Consider the following 21,760-nt stretch of genomic DNA (forward strand, 5'->3'; position numbering starts at 1 on the left):
TCTTACTTTCAAAAATGCCTTAGGAATAATCAGGCTGAGAAAACTCTTATTTTGGTGTTAAGAAGCCCTCTATTTCAAAGAAGCTCATGATTAGTACATATACAAAATTGAAAACATATTTTGTTTTTAAGCTTACCATAGAAAAAGTTTCCACAGAGCATTTTAAGTTAGTTATGTCCCAACAGAACTAAAGGTTTTCAATTGTACTCACTGGAAGAAACAATGAGCATGTGAGTTGGGTTGCTGTTCCTTTGTTTTTCATCCTAGATCCACAAATGGGATGAACACAAATGGCAGAAAATGAGATGGTTTTGAAAACATTAAAATCAGTCCCTTTATGAGACACCAGGTACACAGCTCTGCTTTGACATCTGAAAAAGAAGTTCAAATTAGAATCTGTAATCAAAAAATTATCTCCAGTCCATCAACCAAGAAAACAGATAGAGATCTTTCTACTGTATTAGGTTAAAAAAGGTAAAGGTAAAGGTTTCCCCGCACATGCATGCTAGTCGTTTCCAACTCTAGGGGCAGGTGCTCATCTTCGTTTCAAAGCCGAAGAGCCAGCGTTTGTCCGAGAATGTCTCCATGGTCATGTGGCCGGCATGACTAGATGCCAGAGGCGCATGGAACACTTACCTTCCCACCATAGTGGTCCCTATTTTTCTACTTGCATTTTTGAACTGCTAGGTTGGCAGAAGTTGGGACGAGTAACAGGCGCTCACTCTGCTACGCGGCACTTGGGATTCGACCTGCCAAACTGCTGATCTTCTGATCGACAAGCTCAGCGTCCTAACCCACTGAGCCTCCGCGTCCCTTGTATTAGGTTAGAATTAGTAATTAAATTACTGTATTAGGTTAGGGCAGAAACAAGCATACTCTTTCATATTCCTTTGAATAAGCACATATTGCCTGATAGATTACTTTATTGTACAGATATATATTTTAAAAAAAAAAAACCTCTGGCAATTCTTCTGTAGTCATTGACATTCCATTTATTTAGCAAGAACAAACAACAAATTTGGCATGCTTTATTTTTCCAGCCTGCCTGCCAAATGCAAGCTCAGCAGAAGCAACCATGTTGTTCTTTGCTGATGTTTTTGCTTGTGCATAGAATTGTTTCAAGTTATTAAAAAAATGCTTGGACCTTTTACTGTATTCAAGCAACAACCCAAATCAATAGACTCCTTACATTTTAAAATGTACCTTGAATTTTAATGTCAGTAGGTCATAACTATGCACATGAACACCTCAACTTCACAACCCCTCCCCCAAAATGTTTGTTGGGAAAACATGCCCTTGCTATATTAATTGCAATTAATTTCTTCATTCTTATCATTTAAAACTTATTGTAATGCTAATTAATTAAGAATCCTGATTGGTCCTGATGGTCCAGCAGTGTCTAAAGCTCATCATCTATGCTTTAGTCCAGAAGACAATGGCCAGAAAAAAAATCATATTCCAGAGTAAGTAGAGGGGAAGAGCACTGCTACTATATTACAATAGTAATATAGTAGCAGTGCTCTTCCCCTCTACATATGCTAATGTGTAATTATTTACATATTTCTACATAAGTGTTGTAAGTACTATTTATTTACCTCCAGGCTTCCCATTACAGTGGTACCTTGTTGCTCAACCATTTTGAAACTCATTGAATTTGGCACTCAGTGCATTTTTGACGTGAAATTTTTTCCCAGTAATCATTGTATCTTTGGTACCCAGTGCATAAGCCAGAACTAGTCATTGTCGGCTGCCTTGTGAGTCACTGCATTATTCCTTAAGGGAAAAATTTAGTGTGGCACTCGTTTTTGGTAACTCATAGCACCTCGCAGAACCAATTAACAATGAGTACCAAGGCACCACTGTATTCAAGATGAGAGCCTTCCCAGCAAAACAAGGTAGGTGAAGGCAAACCTTCTGCTACGATAAAAAGGTCTGCCCTCTCATTTCAGCTAATTCCTCTAATTTAAAGAAAGGACACGCTTCCAAATCATCATCTCCTTCTTCCACATCATCTCGCCCTAAACCTTCTAAAGAACCAACAACAAGCAAAACCAGCACAGGGACTCCCAGGGATAAGAAGAAGCACGGGAAACAGGTGACGACGACACGAACACCATCTGATGGGGACATTCCTTCTGCCTCCAGCACAGCAGGAGAGAACTCAAAGACCAAAGTGGAACTCTGTCAATCAAAAGAGCCTCTCCATATTATCCCTGAACCTGGAGACACAACCCAGAACAGCACTGTGACTGTTCCTCCCCCTCCTCCTGCTGTTCCGGCTCCTCTTCCTCCATCCATCCCAATTCTGTCTCCAGGCTGTGAGCCCACTGGCTTCTCAGGCACAGAACATGTGCCAGTTAGTATTGAAGTAGGTCCATCTGTTCCTGGCGCACATTTAAATGATCTTCACATAAAAACTGAAGCAGACAGTGAAAGCTCTTCAAGCAGTGCTGTCTTAGACCATAGCCTGGAGATTGGGGGAGAAGACACAGAATGGTAAGACTAGATGCTTTCAGCTAGTTGTGTAATTCTGGGACGCACGTGCATTTGGGGGAATGGTGGAGCAGCTCAGGTAGGCTTTTGTATATCTTGATTTTGAATTTGAACATGTATCAAAACACAGGAAGATACAAGTAAATATAATTCAATTAATACTTTGAATTCTGTTCTCATACTTCCAAGCAGACAAGGAAAAGAAAATTAAAATGGCTTGGTTGGACTGATTTGGTTCTATTTAAATCTACAAACTTGTTTTCAAAGTCACAGCTTAAGCTTCAAAGTTACAGCTCCTTTGAAGATGCTTGAAAATCTTGATAGAATAGCTCTCAAAATCTGTGGTGAAGCACTCTCAGCAACTATTTAAAAGGCAGGTACTAAGTTGAATCCAGCTTAGCATTCCATTTATGAAAATAGGGCAGCAGGTTGAAAAGAAAACTAATGGAAATAAATAACAAGCCCATTTGTGAGGCATCAAAGGAAGAATTAAGATGAATTCAACCTCTCCCTGGTCATTTTCAGAATCAGTTTAGAAAGTACCATTGCTGTCCCAGTGGCAGGATTATGCCTATTAAAAGCAGCTTTTTTTCCATTTGTTTGTATGTTGCCTCCTGCTTCTCTCCTATACCTCTGTGAGTATACTTGGTTGCCTGCGTGCAAAATAAATTAATTCAGTTTAGAAAAATCCAAATGTAATCTGCATTCAGAAAACACAAATTGTAACACTCAGAATTCGTTATATCTCAATAATTGTCCATCAAAGACCAGCATCCAGGATGTTTCATATGAGGACAAATATTTACCCAAGAGAGAATGGATAAAGATTATGAAGAAGTAGTGTGTTGGATGTAAAAGAGAGAAAAGGGATTGTGTTGGCTGACAATACAGATCGATAAAAAAATGTGCATTTTTAAAAGATACAGTATATCTATATCTTGCTGAATATTTTAAATGAACCCTTTAGTAGTCTATAAGAATTGATGAAAGGTAATAAAATTATATAGTCTATTGAACATTTGAACACTGAACATCCTGACCGGGTCAAAGTTGACTCAGCCTTCCATCCTCCTGAGGTCGGTAAAATGAGGACCCAGATTGTAGGGGGCAATATGCTGACTCTGTAAACTGCTTAGAGAGTGCTGTAAAGCAGTATATAAGTCTAAGTACTATTGCTGTTGCTAAGGGGACACAGTGAAAAAAAAGTATGAAAATTGCAATGGCACTATAAAAGTGGCAGTAGTTTTTCTGTAGCCCATCTGCTCTTGGCAGTACTTCTGATTATAAATTACTTTAAAATTTCAGGAATGTTTTTCATCAGCCTTTCCTAATCAAGTATTCTCCAAATGGATTTTATTACAACTCCCAAGATTCTTAGCAAGTATGGTCAAAGGCCATACTGACTAGCATCAACAATGAAATAGCCCACCTGAAAGCCACTAGATGGAGGAAGGCTGTTTTATATGAGCTTAAAGCTGGTCAGACATATGCTTAATATTATATATGACTGATTTATGAACTTGTTTTTATTTTCTTAATTCATCTATATGGTTGTGAGAGTTACTGTAGAAATTTGCTTTCTGTTCATAAGTGAAAGATCCAATTCTTAAAAATTTAAGGTTTCAATTTGAAGCAGTGGATTTAAAGTAGACTAGTAAATTTAAATTTAAATTTAGTAAATTTAAATTTAAATTTAGTAAATTTTATTTTAAAGTGAACTAGTAACAATCATACCGATATGCCAGAGTATGGGAAAACTTGAAATGTGTTCTGTGGTTTCTTGAGTTTGTGGGAAACTTAATTTTAGGTCTTTAGAACTGATCATTTCACAAGAGTCACGTAGCTTGATTTATGTTTTAATAAATTATAAATCATACGTTATTACCTAACGTATTTTTCCTGGTTGGTTACCTATATTTCATGTATGGTTGGTCTTCTGTATTTGTTTTTCTAATAGTTCTGCTGTCAAAGAAGATCAGGAAAAAGAAATCTCTGAGCAAACTAGTCTTCTTCAGACAGATGAACTTTCTGAAACTTCTGAAGAAAATCCCGAAATTGGAAACAGCAAAAATAATCATACCAGTGACTCAGATTCAGATGGGCCTATACTTTATACAGATGATGATGAAGATGATGAAGATGCAAGCAGTGAAAGTAAGAGGACTCGATACGCAACCATCTGCCATTTTAAACAAAAAATTAGTACATGCTGTACAATTGGTTTTACTTCTGAAACAAAACACCTAGATAAGTTTCTAAAATGGAGGTTGCTGATCCGACTTGTTGCATTCATTAGTACTGGGAAAGTGCTTCTCATTCCATTGGCAACAGATACTACATACGTGTTCTATGGTTGAATGTCCCTATTGGAGAATTTGATCCAAGTTCTTGCTATTGTCCTTAATAAGCAAACTGGGAAATATGTGAACTCACGAGTTCATATATTGGATGTATTTCTTGGGGCACAATGCATCTTTGCAAGCCTTTTTATTTGACATGTGTTTTGTATATACTCTGCTTCCCTCCTTTGGAATCTCCATCCATGAAGATGGAATCACTTAGCGCCAGAGACCGAAAATTGGTTTCACTCACACTGTGATTGTCCCACAAATGTAGCACTTTCATATTTTGGATGTGCACATAAAAGGTTTTAACTTAACAAGTGGCATCTCCACGTAGGGCTAGTAAAGCCATCACCTTTGACTGCTGTGATTAATGTAGTTAGGAATGTAAGGATTTCTTTTATTCAGAGGAGATTCTTACATTCCTAGCTACCTTAATCACAGTAGTTTATTTATATGAGAGCAAAGATAAAAAGGAAATCTATACTTTAATTTTAAACTTTAATATTTATATATTAAAGAAAATAGGAATTTTTTCTGGGGCTGAGAGATAAGCCTGTACCCGTCTCCTTATAATCTAGCTAGTGAAGTTCATGTCTGCTTCTAATTGCAGAAACTCAGCCTAAAAACTGAAATACTATGAATTCTTGTCCTGCCTTAGGCACAAAACCATCCGGGTGACCTTGGTCCAGTCACTCTCTCTCTGCCTTAGGAAGCAGCTAATAGCAAACCACCTCTGAAATGTTGTCAAGAAAACTGCAGGGACTTATCTAGGCAGTCTCCAGTAGCCAGCATTGACTCAAAAGGAACCCTCTCCGTTCTGTTATCCTCCAGTTTGCTAACTAGAATATTCCTATCAAATTATTTCATAAGCATTTGGAGGGGGGGGATTGAATGTTCTAATCCTACCTTAGTTGGCAGATAAGTTTTAATACATTAACATATTATAAAGGAAAAGTGACTTTGATATGAACTAAAATCCCCCCCCAAAAGAGGACAAAAAGCTAGAAAGAGGTTTATAAATTCATTTTATTGAATATCCAAATTGTGGCTGGATCCTGACATGCTTAAGTGTGAGCATTAATTAATAAAAATAAATAAATCATTCTCTGTCCAGGCTCTTTAGCAAGTAAAATACATCGTAGAGATACTCTTGCAATCAAACTCGGCAACAGGCCATCCAAAAAAGAACTGGAAGATAAAAACATCTTACCGAGAACATCTGAAGAGGAGAGACAGGAAATCAGACATCAGATCGGCACAAAACTAGTCAGGTATTGGCTGGGAGAAAAAGGGAGAATAGTAAAGAGGCTTCAGGCATAGGAAAGACTGTTTCTCAGATTTTTGAATTGGTGACATCCAATAAATAAATGAGCACTATAATAATTAATTTGTAATTCTGCAGTTCAGTCTCAGGTCTTCATGCTTGTTCTATTTAAGCTGGATCAAAAACCTAAGCGCCCCCCCCCCATTAAAAATAATGATTGCAGGCAAGTTTTGCTCAGTTAGACAATTCACAGGTTCTTTTGAGACAACAGTTATGCTACTTGCCATGAATCCAAGATAATTTTGTTTTGAAAGAATAGATGTTTTAAGCAAATGTGTGATACACTTTTTTTTCCTGTAACATCATCTGAACGGGTTTTGATTATTTCATTTATTTCAAGTAGATACTTCCAAAAATGCAAATCACATTTTATAGACGGTACTATGATGTATATTCATAAGCAAGCACAGTTACAAAATTCATTGTATGCTTAATTTATGTGGTTTCTATATACACATCTAGTTCAGTGACACTAAATAGTATCCATTTGCAAATCCAAATTACACATGTTCAGCATTAAAAGTAATATATAAAGTTGTGGTATTTGGTAATTGGTATTTGAGAAATTATTTTGGCAGTGATTCATTCTAAACTAGATAACTTCATAAGAAGCTGTTGTAACTGGGAGAAAATATGTGTGAGAAAATATGTCTTCCTTTTTGCAGAAGGCTTAGTCAAAGGCCCACCTCTGAAGAACTAGAACAAAGAAACATCCTAAAACGTAAGCCTTTAAAACAATGCATCTAATTCTGCAATGCCAATAATGTTACATTTTGAGAGTGGTCACACATCCTGGTTTTATGAATGTGAATAATTCTGCAAGGTTTTTTTTGCTAAATATGAACTGAATATATTTTTTTAAAAAATTGGAGAGTATGAATGTACAATTTGCAGTTGCACTTCCACCAAAGTTTGCCCTGCCATTTGGTGCCAAGGCAGGACTGCAGTGGCCCTCAGACAGTAAACAGGGAAACAATAACATTTTGGAAATAACAGATCCTAACGTGAAAGTTAGATCTAAAAATCTTAGTATCTACAGCTAAATTATGAATCAATTTATTCTACCATGCCCAGTGGTTTGAATTGAGCATTCTGATTGTGTGTATGTATTGTGCACAGTAAATACATTAAATATGTTTACCCTTTTACAGTGTATAGACACCGTTTATTTAGCAAATTGCAGGTATGGAGTCTTAGGGCAGTAAGTGTGCTATCTTGCCAAAATTGGCTTTCTAGAAACATAATGTAGCTATTTGTGCCAGTTGAGAATAAAGATTATCATTGTTTGAACAACTATCAGATAGAATAGCTTTCTGTGACATTCCAGTAGAGTAGAGCTTCGTTTGTTTTTGGATTTTTTTGTTTCCTTAGCAAACATGCATTGTAACCCAGCTATATAAATCCCCACAGGATATGGTGGAATGTTCAGGTTTAATTTCCTGGATTATATTAGAGCACAAAACTGAACGTCAAAAGCAGATGTAGACTGGTGAAGATCCTCCCATGTAGATTGGAGAAACACTTGGCATAAAATGCCAGCATTACCTCTTTTATCTCAGCGTCACTGTGAAGAAACAGATGGGTTATCTGAAGGCCTGAGCAGTATGAAAATGACATAGACCAGGGGTCTTCAAACTTGGCAACTTTAAGACTTGTAGATTTCAACTCTCTATTTGAATCTTAGGAATAGAAATTAATGGAGGCTGTCTATTTTCTGTTCCTTATCCTATGATTAATCATAGAAATGACAAGAGAAATACTAGTTTAATAAAGAAAAGAAAATGCAACTTGGAATGAATTTAAAATATTAATGATGATTATTTTCCTACAGTGTAATAAATTGGTTACCTATTTATCACGACTTAACTATGCCTATATTTCTTCTTTCATCTTTAAATAGAAAAGAATGAGGAAGAAGAACAAGAAGCTAAAAGAGAACTGAAGCGCAGTCTCAGCCGAAAGGTAAATTAAATGTTTTGTTCAACATACATCAACACGTATTCTTTCTTTATTCATGTCAGAAACACCTACAAATTATAGACGTGTAACATTCAACACTGAGCAAATAAAATAGGTATAAAATAGGTAATAGAAATTTAGCACGTGTAAAAAGTATGTAAAGTAAATAGGATTAAATCTAAATGACATTTGCCCAATATCAGGTCAGGTCGATAGCATTTTTCCTGCCAGCATGAGATCTTCTTCCATACAGGTACCACATATACATCCTTTGCATCGCCAGCTGATAAATGTTGGAGAAGGCCCTGGAAATTTTGTTCTCTGAGGAAAGATTGAACGAGTTGGATGAGACATTTAATCTGGAGAGGGAATGATTGTGAAACTGTCATCAAATGTTGGAACAGCTGTTATGTAAATAATGAGTTCAAGGAGGAAGTGCAGCTTCAGAGTTAAAGATCTTGCTCAGAGATCAAATTCATAATTAGGAATTTCAACAACAGTACTTTCACAAATGGCATGAAAAATTACATTAAGATGAAAATATAAATGGGGCAGGGTACATTGGTACGTTCACCTGACAATAGATGGACATTAAAAAGAGATTTGACTATGGTGTTACAGTTATACATGAAACTCAGATGACCTCGATTAAGAAAATCCTGAGTCCCAGCTGGAAGATCATTGCAGAAGGCCAAATGGAATATAAGTATGTGCTGAAGTTGTAACTTTGGTATCAACATTATCCAGATAAATAAAATGAAGTTAATGTGTGGAATTCTTTGCTCAAGAAGGTGTGGTGTCTTGAGTCCATTGATTTGACCTAAGAAACAAGACTTGACTAAATTCTAGTGATTTTTTACAACACAAGACTGTCCTGAAATTGAGCAGAAGCTATGATGCTTTTATCAGTGAATTTCCTTCATCAAAAGGATTTAAACTTTGCTTTTAATTTTTTTTTATTCTATGCCCTGTTTTCAATGGTGTTTGTATTAGGTTAAGCCTAACCTCCAGATTCTTTGGGAGAGAGTTTATTAAATTTGCTTCCTTGCAGCTTAGTTTGAGACCAACAGTGGCTGAACTTCAGGCACGAAGAATCTTACGATTTAATGAATATGTGGAAGTAACAGATTCACCAGATTATGATCGACGTGCTGATAAACCCTGGGCAAGATTAACACCTGCAGACAAGGTAAGAGGCATAAATCTTGCATGCATCAGTGAATATAAGTGATTGAGTGAGTGAGTGAGTGAATGAATGAATGAATGGCTGAAATATTAAATACATTGTCTTTCTGTATCTCAAAATAATTCTTCTTTAAGATTTCATGCACCTCCAAACATGCTTTCTTTTAATGTGATTGTTCTAGAACTATTTTAAAATAAATTTTAAAGTTCAGTCCAGAAGAAACAGTGCACGAAATCCAGCTTCCTTGCCACTGAGTAATTATTTTTCATATCCTAATATTTGTGGAATGTTAGAATATAGATCAGACATGTCAAACACAAGGCCCGGGGGCCAGATCCGGCCCGCGAAGTGGTTTCATGCGGCCCGCGAAGCCATCCTGGAAACAGTGAGGGAACGGCCCCCACTGCCTTGGCCCTGGCCCAGAGACCCTCCTTCTGCCAGAGACCCTCAGATCTGTCCCACTCCTGCCCAGGCCCCCATAGGCACCCTTGATGTGAACGATGTAGAGCTGGCCACACCCACCCAGTAGGCCATACGCACTTTAGCCACGCCCACCCAGGCCACACCCACCCAGCCCCCTGAGGGCAACCACAATGCTGATGCGGCCCTCAATGAAATTGAGTTTGACACCCCTGATATAGATAGTCCGTGTTTGACAACTGCTCATTTCAGTGATTGTTCAACAATTACAATGGTGCTGAGTGAAGGGACTTACAACCTGGGCCTGAAGTTACAGCTGTTGTATCACTACCGCAGTTACATGGGGAAAATTCAGGCACCTTGCAATTGCCCCCCCCCCCCGCCTTATGACCTCCAGGATCTCCCCCTATCTTTGCTCTTAAATACACAGGAATTTCAATGGCATAGGGTGAAGCACCCCTCCATGAAGGGCCAACCACTGGGAAGCCCTGGCCCAGCCTTGCTTGAGGGTTGGGAGCATGCACCATTCCAGCAATTCCAGGATGGAAAGCAGGAATTAGGCAGACCACAGGGATGGGTACAGCGGTGGGGTTTGCTAATTTATTTTGAGTTCGGAGAACCGATTGATGCATGGCAGAAATGTCCCGCCTCCCACCCTCGATCAGACCCATGCAACACCTTTTTTGCTGAAGCTGTCCCCGGAAAAGGAGAGCATGTGAGGCCGGGAGGGCCAGGACGGGGGGGGGGGTAGGGAAACCAGCGTGCTGGGATGCATCAGGCCACGTGGGACCTCGGCGAGTTAGCGGGCGGCTGGTTGAAGACAGGGACGGTTGTGGTTCTTCCTGCTCTATTACACGGCAGGCTATTGAGAGGCAGCCTGCTCCATTTTACTAAAAATAAAAAATAGGTTTTTTTAATGCCTATAACATTATGCTTTAATGTATCTTGTGTTTTGTTTATTGTTTCCAGTCGTCTGTTTTATGTATCTCCCTAGAATAGAAGATGCTGAAGTTCTAGAAGCAGTTTGTTCTTTTGAGAGATGTAGACAGATATTTTAGACCTATTTTAATTGAAAAGGAAATTGTACCAGAATGATATATGAAATAACTCTGGATTATTCCTCAGCAATGGTTTGATAGATTTGAAACTCAGAGTAAGTTTACGGACCCCCTTCTTATTTTGAGTAGTAGGTTTCTCTTGATACATTTTATGGGTAAGTTTTGAGTGTTGCTTTTTAATTAAGCTTGAAACACTACACTGTCCAATTTCACATAGTAAAATATTCAGCTTTACTAAATATAGAGTAAATATCAAATCGTATATATAAATTGAACAAACAAATAAAACTTCATGAAATAAGAAGAGAAAAAGCAAGTTAAATGCAACAGATGCTAACAAGAGTAAGTATTAGGGGATGCAAACTATTATCCTTCAGAGCTTTTGACTAGCGCCCATAAATCCTTAGAAATTTAGCCAGTGGTTAGGGATTATGAAATTTGGCTCACAAAATGTATTTTGCCTTTTTTTGAGATTGACCACTGGTTGGGAACCCGTGATTTAAAGCAATCTGAGTTCACATTTTGTGTTTTCTTTCATCAGGCAGCAATACGGAAAGAATTAAACGAATTCAAAAGCACAGAAATGGAAGTACATGAAGAAAGTAGACAGTTTACAAGGTAAGAAACCATTCAGGTACAGACAGCAAACTCTTTTAAAACAGATTACTCCTGAACTCTTCAGATCATGCATTGTGCTGAAGAGATAACTTTTCTCAGTAAATTGAGGAAAAAACATTGGATTCTTAGTTTACCGTTTATTGAAAATAAGAATGAATAAGAACTCATTAATTTGTGATAGATTGCTTCCTAAACTTGAAATAGTATTTTATTTTATGCAGAAGCATCTCAATAGGTTGATTAATACACATACGCTCTACCGCCCCTTCTTAAACACAGTCTGTTGACATCGTGACTGTTAGCTTGCCAGATACTGAATAATTTTCTTTCTCTGAAGTCTTGGCAGTTGGCAAAAGTGGAGACATCATAAGCCCCAACTGAGCTGTCAGTGGTGGCTACTAAATGACATGTACTTCTGAGAACAAATGATTCACTTGCACATCATCTACCCTTCACTTAAAGTACTGGTCTTATGTCCAAATGCTGACATCTTAAAATTGGTAGTGATATAGCTAAAAATACCTTCTGGTTGTGCCTTTGGTCTGGCAATATAAATGCTGAGCAACTGTTTGATCAATCAAGAAAACTAATTTTGTTAAGAAACATAGGGGTTTTTTCTTTTAATAAACAGTATTCTAACCGATTTGTTTGCTCTTTTATTGGGACATATGAAAGCAAGATTTTTAAAAACATTAACTTAGGAATCTATCCACAATTCCTTGGCTACGCATGCACTGGTTTTGTGGACTTTATTTGGATTAGGGAAAAACAGAACTTCCAGAAATTTTTAGCTGCAGCAAAAAGTTAACCATTTTATTCCTATGAATTCAGCATCTTAGCAAGATAATGCTAAGATAATGCATTTCTCCTTCTGTAGTCCATTGTGGGAGCCTGTTACTCTTTTATACAAATTCATCCCCTATCCCCTTGAATCCACACTACTGTTCTTCCTATCACAAGTGCACAGAAATGACTATTCTCTTACACTTTCTTTTTTTAGAATAGAATAGAGCTGGAAGGGACCTTGGAGGTCTTCTAGTCCAGCCGCCTGCTCAAGCAGGAGAACCTATACCATCAAGTGACTGTCTAGCCTCTTCTTAAAAATCTCCAGTGATGGAGTGCCCACGATTTCTGGAGGCAAGCTGTTCCTCTGGTTAATTGTCCTCACTGTTAGGAACTTTCTCCTTAATTCCAGGTTGCTTCTCTCTTGGATCAGTTTCCAAATTGTTTCTTGTCCTGCCCTCTGGTGCTTTGGAGAAAAACGTGACCCCCTTCTTTCAAACAGCCCCTCAAATACTGGAACACTGCTATCATGTCTCCCCTATTTCTTCTTTTCTTTAGACTAGCCAATTTACACTCTTGTGATTCATCATTTGGTTGATTGGTAGACTGGCAGGAGTATAATTGTGCTAGGAAAGAGAGTGTGCTGGAAAAGAACTTTCAAATACTAATCTTCCTCAGCACAGTTTAGGAGTGGGGTTTGGATATGTATATGTCAGTGTGTATTTGTGCATATATGGGCTGCGCATTCAGCCTTGCGTGGAATCTTCAGAGCTCTAAAGAGCTTATTGTCTATAAATGAATATAATTAATAATAATAATAATAATAATAATAATAATAATAATAATAATAATAATAATAATAATAATAATAATAATAATTTTATTTGTATACCGCCCTTCTCCCGAAGGACTCAGGGCGGTGAACAGGGCAAACATATAAAAATACAAGAATACAAACATTAAAAAAGATTAAACAGGTGCCCAGAAGCTAAGAACAATAAATTAAAATACATTAAAACGATATTAAAATCTACACCCATCACCCATCAGGCCAGGCCGGCTTGTTCGAACAAGTAGGTCTTCAGATCGCATCGGAAGGAGCGAAGGTCGGGCGCCATCCGGAGCTCAACCGGCAAACGGTTCCACAATTCCGGCGCGCCCACAGAGAAGGACCTCCCCCTGGGGGCCACCAGGCGACATTCTCTGACTGGTGGCACCCTGAGGAGGCCCTCTCTGTGGGAACGCACAGGGCGGAGGGAAGTTGATGCCGGCAGCAGGTGATCCCTAAGGTACTCCGGACCCATGCCATGTAGTATATAGTATCAACAGTATTCAGTGTGAGAAGGCAAGTGGATAATACTGAGTTGCTATAATCCTTATCAGCTGCACTCCCATTCTGGTGATTTCTCAATATATAGCAATGCAGTCATTGCTCTGGACCTGTGGTAAATACATTGCTGTCCAGACTAGAGTATTATGTGTCTCTTCTTTTTCACTTTTGTATCAAATGACTACTTCTGCATATTGCTGGAACTTGTGATGGTGGTATATATTATAGTTGCGTCAGCCTGTTTTTTTCTGCAATCAATATTGTGACTCAATTTCTGATTTTGACAGAGTAGGGATTGTATTTTACTCAGATTATTTACTTCTGTCTTTATGTTGTCCAAAAATAGTTCTCAAACTATTGCATTATTGGTTCAGATGTTCAATTCTTAAGCTAAGGTTATAGTAATCTGGTACTTAGTTCAATATGTGCGTACAGTTTCAAATTATTGCAAACATAATAACAAGAAGTTTCGTCCGGTCTCCAACCTTCGCTTTCTTGCGAAGGTTGTTGAGAGCGTGGTGGCGCATCAGCTCCCTCTGTTCTTGGAGGAAGCTGATTATCTAGACCCGTACCAATCGGGTTTCAGGCCCGGGTACAGCACGGAGACGGCATTGGTCGCGCTGGTGAATGATCTCTGGCAGGCTCGGGACAGGGGTTGTTCCTCTGTCCTAGTCCTATTAGACCTCTCAGCGGCTTTCGATACCATCGACCATGGTATCCTGCTGCGGCACCTCAGGGGGTTGGGAGTGGGAGGCACAGTTCTTCAGTGGTTCTCCTCCTACCTTCTGGGGTGTTCGCAGTCGGTGTTGGCAGGATGGCAGAGGTCGACCTTGAGGCCCCTTGTTTGTGGAGTTCCTCAGGGATCGGTCCTCTCGCCTCTCCTGTTCAACATCTACATGAAGCCTCTGGGTGAGATCATTCGTGGTTTTGGAGTTGGTTATCATCAGTACGCTGATGATACCCAGCTTTTTATTTCAACCCCAAACCACCCCAGTGATGCCCTTGACGTGATGTCCCATTGCCTGGAGGCAGTCCGGATCTGGATGGGGAGGAACAGGCTTCAGCTCAACCCTGACAAGACTGAGTGGCTGTGCGTGTTGGCATCTCGGGAAACGCAGAATTTTCCATCTCTTAATATGGGGGGTGAGTTATTACCCCCCATAGATCGGGCTCACAACTTGGGGGTCCTTCTAGACTCACAGCTCTCCTTAGAAGATCATATAGGAGCTGTGACTAGGGGGGCCTTCGCCCAGGTTCGCCTGGTGCGCCAGTTGTGGCCCTATCTAGACCGGGATGCCTTGCATACAGTCACTCATGCGCTCGTGACCTCTCGTTTGGACTACTGCAACGCTCTCTACATGGGGCTGCCCTTGAGGACCACTCGGAGGCTTCAACTGGTGCAGAATGCAGCCGCGCGAGTTGTGTTGGGGGTCTCCCGATACTCCCATGTTACACCTCTGCTCCGCGAGCTGCATTGGCTGCCAGTTGCCCTCCAGGTGAGATTCAAGGTGCTGGTAATGACCTATAAAGCCCTACATGGCATGGGTCCGGATTACCTACGGCAGCACCTGCTGCTGGCATCAACTTCCCTCCGTCCAGTGCGCTCCCACAGAGTGGGCCTCCTCAGGGTGCCTCCGATCAGAGAATGTCGATTCGTGGCCCCCAGGGGGGAGGGCGTTCTCTGTGGGCGCACCAGACCTATGGAACCGCTTGCCGGTTGAGCTCCGGATGGCCCCCGACCTTCGCTCCTTCCGGCGCAATTTAAAAACCTATCTATTTGAACAATCTGGCCTGGTCTGATGGGTTTGGGGTTGGATTTAGTTTTAACACAGTTTTATTATTGTATTATATTGGGCATAATTATTTAATCCTTTTTAACTTCTTTTTAACTTTTGTATTTATATTTTGATATTTATTGCCTTGTACACCGCCCTGAGTACTTCGGGAGAAGGGCGGTATAAAAATTTAATAAATAAATAAATAAATAATAAGAAACAGACAAGAATCTCTTATAATGATGGCCCGTAAATTTGAAATTTATAGAGGCACAAATGATGTGCTTTTCTATAAGTGGCTTCAGACATGATCAACAGCTAAAATCCTTGTTCCTCTACATGCATTCAGTGATGCAAGATTTTGTTCTATTAGTTCTCCCATCTCTGAATCAAATGAAATAATAAGAGGGCGATATACTGTTCTTAAATTGAACAGCAATGCCCAACTATGTGAAACAGTGTCTAAACAAAGGGTTCCCATCAATACTTTTTTTTTGTCCATGGGATCTCGGTTCATTACTAGTTTGGAAGCTTTTTGTCTTTCTAAACCTTTCAAGATAACTCATTTTAAGGTTATTAAATTATTATTCGTGATAGCATAGCACACAACTAACCAAGAAGTAAACAAATGTATTCATTAATATTTAAAAATTTAGCAGCAATGTTAGTCAGATTTGAATATGCTTTTGAAATACGGATGGTATGATTATTATGCGGGTGTTTTAGCTTTTGGAATTTGAATATTTGAACTTTACAATTGTTCTGATCTTTTCTTGTACCTTGAGGAGAATGAGAAAAAAGTCAAAACAATAAATTTTATTTCTCACCTTCAGGTTTCATCGTCCTTAAGTGTTGAAAATACTCTGTTGTTGAGCACAGCTATCTTTCCTGAGGAAAGTCTTCCATCTTGAAGCCCAGAGTACATCACAACTGAAATGTCTGCAGCACCTTAAAACCTGAAGTTACTCTATATCGTGGATCCTCATATTTAACAGAAAGAGACCACTAGAAGAGATACAGAAAAGAATATAAAAATGGCCATGTAATATGAATGCTTATTATTTTCTTTGAATAAAAAAATCTTACTGTTTTTTCCTTACTAACAGTTGACTGGGGTGAACTGAAAATGACTATTGACAAGAAGGAAGCACAGTCCACTTTCAAATAGGATGGGAACAGACATAGCTGAACTATTTGTGGGCCAACTGATACACTTAAAATAAAAATTTTCTTCTTCATGGAAGTAAGTTTATACTATATTAAAAGACTGGATTACTGCAACAAGATAAAAAATTAGGAATGTGAACAATTCTCTTTCTGTTTTCCAGAATGTTTTTTTTTTGGAGAATTGCCAACTCTACTTCTCATAAATAGTACAGTAATTTGACGTAATATCAGTGAATTTGGCAGTAATTGGTACAATTCACAGTTATGTTTATGATTGTATGATTATGAATTCCAAATGTCCATTGGGAGTTGCAGTTTTGAGCATAGTTGTACAATGTTAAAACCGCTAAGTGTATCTTTATTATTTAGGATTGCAACACAAATTATTTTTTTTAATCTGATAAATTTAAAAGAAGCCCCAAGGATTCTCTGTAATCATGAATCAATTGAAAAGTATTTTTAGAAAACGAAAAATGTGAGACAATACTGTGAAAAGAACTGATCATCTTTAATCTTGCTTAATCAGACAATGTTAATCAGATTTTGAAGCCAAACTCAAAATAAAAGTCAACAAAGATGGAACACACATGAACGTTTCCCCCCCCCTTTTGATAGTTTGAGTGATATTTTAATTTGTCCTTAAATCAGTAAGAACAATGTAAGATCAAGAGGATGATTTATACTGAAATCTGGATTCATTTCTATCAGAATAGGAAAGGTCATGATAGGAGTTTTTGGGGCGGAGGGGGCTGGCAAATCGTATAGAACAGGGGTGTCAAACTCGCAATGTCACGTGATGTGTTGCGATATATTGCAACTTTTTTCCTCATTGCCGGCGATGGGATGGGCGCGGTTTCGGCATGACGCATTCAGCCCTTGGGCCGGGAGCCTGACACCCCTGATATAGAATAAATTGGCATTACATTGCCATGTTTGGGACTGCAGTAAATCTTCCTTGTAACAAACTAATGGGATAGAAGAGGATGTCCTTTGCACTGAAATGGCTGTTCAGAGGCAAATGGGTGTTTACGCACAAGTAAAAATGTCAATATACATATGTACAATGGCAAGTGGATTTTTGCTGCATCTGAACCAAATCCAATTGGTTTGAAGTTTTACTGTATTTGCAAACAAAACTCTTAACAGACACAAGTCTTCCCTGCTTGAGCACACCACCTGCACATGGATGGATTCCTACCATAACAGTGCTTTGTTTCTCTTTCCTTTACCTCTTTGCCATCACACCAGTCAGCCTGGGGAATGGGAGTCTTGCCCACATTTTTGTTCAATCTATCCTTCCGCTGTGGAGAAGAGGAACAACAGGGATATCCAAAAGAAATAAGTTTTTCTGTTCCCCAAGCAAAGGGACAAAGCAGAGCATATGATAGAAAGATCCCTCACCTGCAACTGTCGCTGAGGCAACCTCGGCTCTTTTATGACTCATGGACTTCAACTCCCAGAATTCCTGAGTCAGTTATGCTGACTCAGGAATTCTGGGAGTTGAGGTCCATGAGTCATAAAAGAGCCGAGGTTGCCTACCCCTGACCTAGAATTTGAAATATTTTTTGATATTGACTAAAAGTATTCAGTGCTGCAGTTTAGCAGCATTTGGAATGATTCAGGGTTTGCCCATTGCCTTAGCTTAGCAAGTTGACGACACACTTTAATAGGAAAGGGACTTGCTGCTCTAGACATACATTAAATCTTCATTTAGGACCATGAGAAAACTACAAAAGGGGCTTTAAACTTACAGCCTTTGTTGTGTGTGGTTATGTGGAGCAAATGGCCTACTTTTATATTATCTTGTAACTGTATTTGTGAATATCCAATTAGTATAACAGTAAAAGGTGGAGTGCTTTATTATGTTGGTCCAAAATATGTGGCTTATTATAAGCCCATGACATTGTTTACACTAAAAATGTCTTATATTAGCACTTATTTATCCTTTTAATGTACACGGTAAGGCTTAAGGACCTGAAATACACAAGGGCATGTACTGCAGTATTACAATATATGTGTATTATTTATCCTTTTTGAAGTCTGTACATACTACCATTTATTTTTGTCCATGTGTTCTGTTTAGTTCCTAATTATAAAAAAATATGTATTTTTTTCAGCAATAAATGATCTCTGTCATGATTTTTTAACGTCAGAACTTTCATTCCTTTCTTTTAATTAAGAAATTAAATTGTTATCAGAATTGTTTTATATGTATGTACTTAGAAATAAGACCTACTGAATTTATTGAGAGCCTAGCCATATGCCTGTGTAAATGTATATAGCATCATGCTCTAATTTTTTTTTAAAGCAACCTAAGTGTGACTGATTAACACAACAGAGGCAGTTCATATAGCAAACAGGACTATTTGTAATAAGAAAATAATGATTCGAACTAGGCTTAAGAAGAATAAAATAAAATAATTAGGGGAGGGGCTTCCAGATTACCTGTGTTACTTTTAAGGAAGGTCAGCATGTGGCAGTTTTTGTTTGAGTGCAGACATTAAGCAGGATAGTTTTTTATTTGGATGAAAACTTCCAGATAATTCCAAGGTTGTATGTTAGAAGTAAAACAATCTTGAAGAACATATTTATTTTCTGCACTGTTGCCAAGAAAAATATGGATGTGCCTACTTTATTTGAGCAGAAAAACATCTAGATAACCACTGTTGCCATGATTCTGCCTTTCTACTGTCATCATGTGATTATCCAGATGTTTGCAGATTTTATAGATGATTTCAGATATGGTATCTTTAATAGTCCCAGGACTCAAACTTAAATGAAAAGATTCCTTGGTGCTCTCTCAATTTGGATGTTTGCTTGCAGATATTCATTATCCAACTGTGTTGAAGATATTGTTGATAGTATTAATGTGTCTTCTCTAGTTGTTCCTTAATCCAATATTAGAGAGCACCAAGCACTCTGCAGTTCAACCCTGAAGTATGTATAGTCTCTTCTATTGGAATCAAATGAAAGAGTTATTCTCCATTTTTCCTTTTTTTATAAGATACAAAAATATAGCTAATACAGCACCATCCACAGACTAGCCGTATATTTTATTGTGCAATATTGGAGGAGTATCAAAACTGTTTTGAATTGTAATATCCAATTTTAACAAATTTTGGTTGTGATATAAACAGTGGCGTAGCGTGGGTTGTCAGCACCCGGGGCAAGGCAAGTAATTTGCACCCCCCCCTCCACAGTGGGCGGCGACCCGGCGGCTCGGATCGGATTCGCAAAGCCAGCACTACAGTGAGAGAGAGTGAGTGAGCCAGGCAGGGGCAGAGAGCTGCGAGTGCGAGCGCGCCCCCCCAGATGTTGCGCCCGGTGCAGCCGGCCCCCCCCTGCACCCCCCACGCTACGCCACTGGATATAAATATCAAAAATTAAGAATTGGTGCCTGCCCTCTTTTTTTGACTGCTTTTATTTCATCTTTTTACATTGTGATGTTTGAAAACAGATACAGTCTGAGATCTTGTCTGGTCTAAAAGCAGGAATATATATAAGCAACCTAGTTTGATGTTAATATTATAAAGCAAGGAACTCCTGTAAATATTCAAACTCATAGTTTGACTTTTTAAAGTATCTTTTAACTAGAAGTTCTTCACAGATAGGCGATGTATCTGCCATGTAAGTACCCTCCAGGCAAGATGAGTGACATGTAAGTTTACTAAAAAAAATAAAAAAGATCACTTTAGTTCAGTCAAATTCAAAAACAAAACAAAATCATGCCATACAACCTTTTTCCGTTTTTTGACAAAGTAACTTAAATTAGTGGACCAGCAAAATTTGTGGACATAGTATATTTTGACTTCAGTGAGGCATTTGACAAGGTAGACCACAGCTTACGTCTTGGTAAGATAGAAAAATATGGAACAAACAGTATCACCACCAGATAGATTCATAACTGGCTGACCAATCACACTCGATAGAATTACATCCACACGGAGGGAAGCATGCAGTGGAATACTACAAGCTTCTGTCTTAGGCCCAGTAAGTTTTCAACATCTTTATAAATGATTTAGATGAAGGGATAGAAAGGGAACTCATCAAACTCGCAGATAACACCATGGGGGGGGGGGGAAATAGCCAACACTTTAGATAGAAGATAGGCTCAAGATCCAGAAGGATCTTGACAAAACTTGAGCATTGGGCCCTAGCCAATAAAATACAATTCAGTGATGAGAAAAATAAGATCTTACACTTAGGCAAGAAAAGCCAAACACAGTTATTGAACAAGTGATACCTGGCTTAACAGTAGTAATTGTGAGCGGGACCTAGGAGTCCTAGTGAACAATCATTTCATTCAGCAATGTGATGTAGTTGCCCAAATAGCCAATGCAGTCTTAGGTTGCACCCCCAGAGGGATAGCATCAGGATCACATGGAAGTACCACTTTATGCTGCACTGGTAAGGCCACACTTGAAATACTGCATTGCTCACCACAATACAAAAAAATATGTTGAGACTCAGAAACTGAATACAGAGAAGAGGAACAAAGGTAAATATAGAGCAGGGGGTGTCAAACTCGCAAGTCACATGGTATCAAAACTTTTTTTCCATTGCCAGCAATGGGGTGGGTGCAGTTTCAGCATGACCCATCCAGCCCACGGGCTGGCAGTTTGACACCCCTGATATAGAGGACTGGAGGTAAAAAGTATAGGATGAAGAGTTGCAGGAAACAGATATGTCTAGTCTAAAGAAGAGAAGGACTTGGGGTTAAAATGATAGCAGTCTTCCAATATTTGAGAGACTGTCACAGAGACAAGGAAGTCAACCTATTCTCCAAAGCACCTGAGGGCAGGACAAGAAGTAACAGATGAAAGCTTTAGAGAGATTCAACCTAAAATTAATTATAAATTTCCTGTTGATGAGAACAATTAATCAATGGAATGGCTCGTCTTCAGAAGTAGTGGGTGCTCCATAGACTGGCCAGCCATTTGTTCCCGGGGTAGCAACCTTGGCTCTTTTATGACTCGAGGACTTCAACTCCCAGAATTCCTGAGCCAGCATGGCTGGCTCAGGAATTCTGGGAGTTGAAGTCCACGAGTCATAAAAGAGCCAAGGTTGCCTACCCCCGGATAGACTAACAATGCTTGAGCAGTGGGTTGGACTAGAAGATCTCCAAGGTCCCTTACAACTCTTGTTATTCTACAACTTAGTATTACAAACTGTAAGATTTATAGTGCGTTAATATTCTTTCACACAGTGACAAACATCACTCGGAGCAAGCAGAACAGAGATTAATGCGAGCAGGCAAGCTGTAATTCACAAAAGATCACGTGAAAGAAATGATGCATCTCAC

The 21,760-nt window shown here is 38.9% G+C and overlaps 1 protein-coding gene across 3 annotated transcripts in view; it reads left to right on the top strand.

Annotated features, from left to right (window-relative positions):
* The window catches only part of PHACTR2 (phosphatase and actin regulator 2), a 115,461-nt gene extending 99,101 nt beyond the window's left edge, over window positions 1-16,360 (top strand). For all 3 annotated transcript variants that reach the window (XM_083368362.1, XM_083368364.1, XM_083368363.1), the window contains 8 exons: window positions 1,950-2,496; window positions 4,451-4,647; window positions 5,953-6,109; window positions 6,828-6,883; window positions 8,063-8,124; window positions 9,173-9,310; window positions 11,327-11,403; window positions 16,125-16,360. In XM_083368362.1, the coding sequence (XP_083224488.1) occupies window positions 1,950-2,496; window positions 4,451-4,647; window positions 5,953-6,109; window positions 6,828-6,883; window positions 8,063-8,124; window positions 9,173-9,310; window positions 11,327-11,403; window positions 16,125-16,140 (1,250 nt within the window). In that variant the 3' untranslated portion in view covers window positions 16,141-16,360. The remainder of the gene's footprint in view (window positions 1-1,949; window positions 2,497-4,450; window positions 4,648-5,952; window positions 6,110-6,827; window positions 6,884-8,062; window positions 8,125-9,172; window positions 9,311-11,326; window positions 11,404-16,124) is intronic.
* Window positions 16,361-21,760: the final 5,400 nt, after the last annotated feature.

The sequence above is a fragment of the Vipera ursinii genome (assembly GCF_947247035.1).
Source record: "Vipera ursinii genome assembly, chromosome: 1".
Lineage (NCBI taxonomy): Eukaryota > Metazoa > Chordata > Lepidosauria > Squamata > Viperidae > Vipera > Vipera ursinii.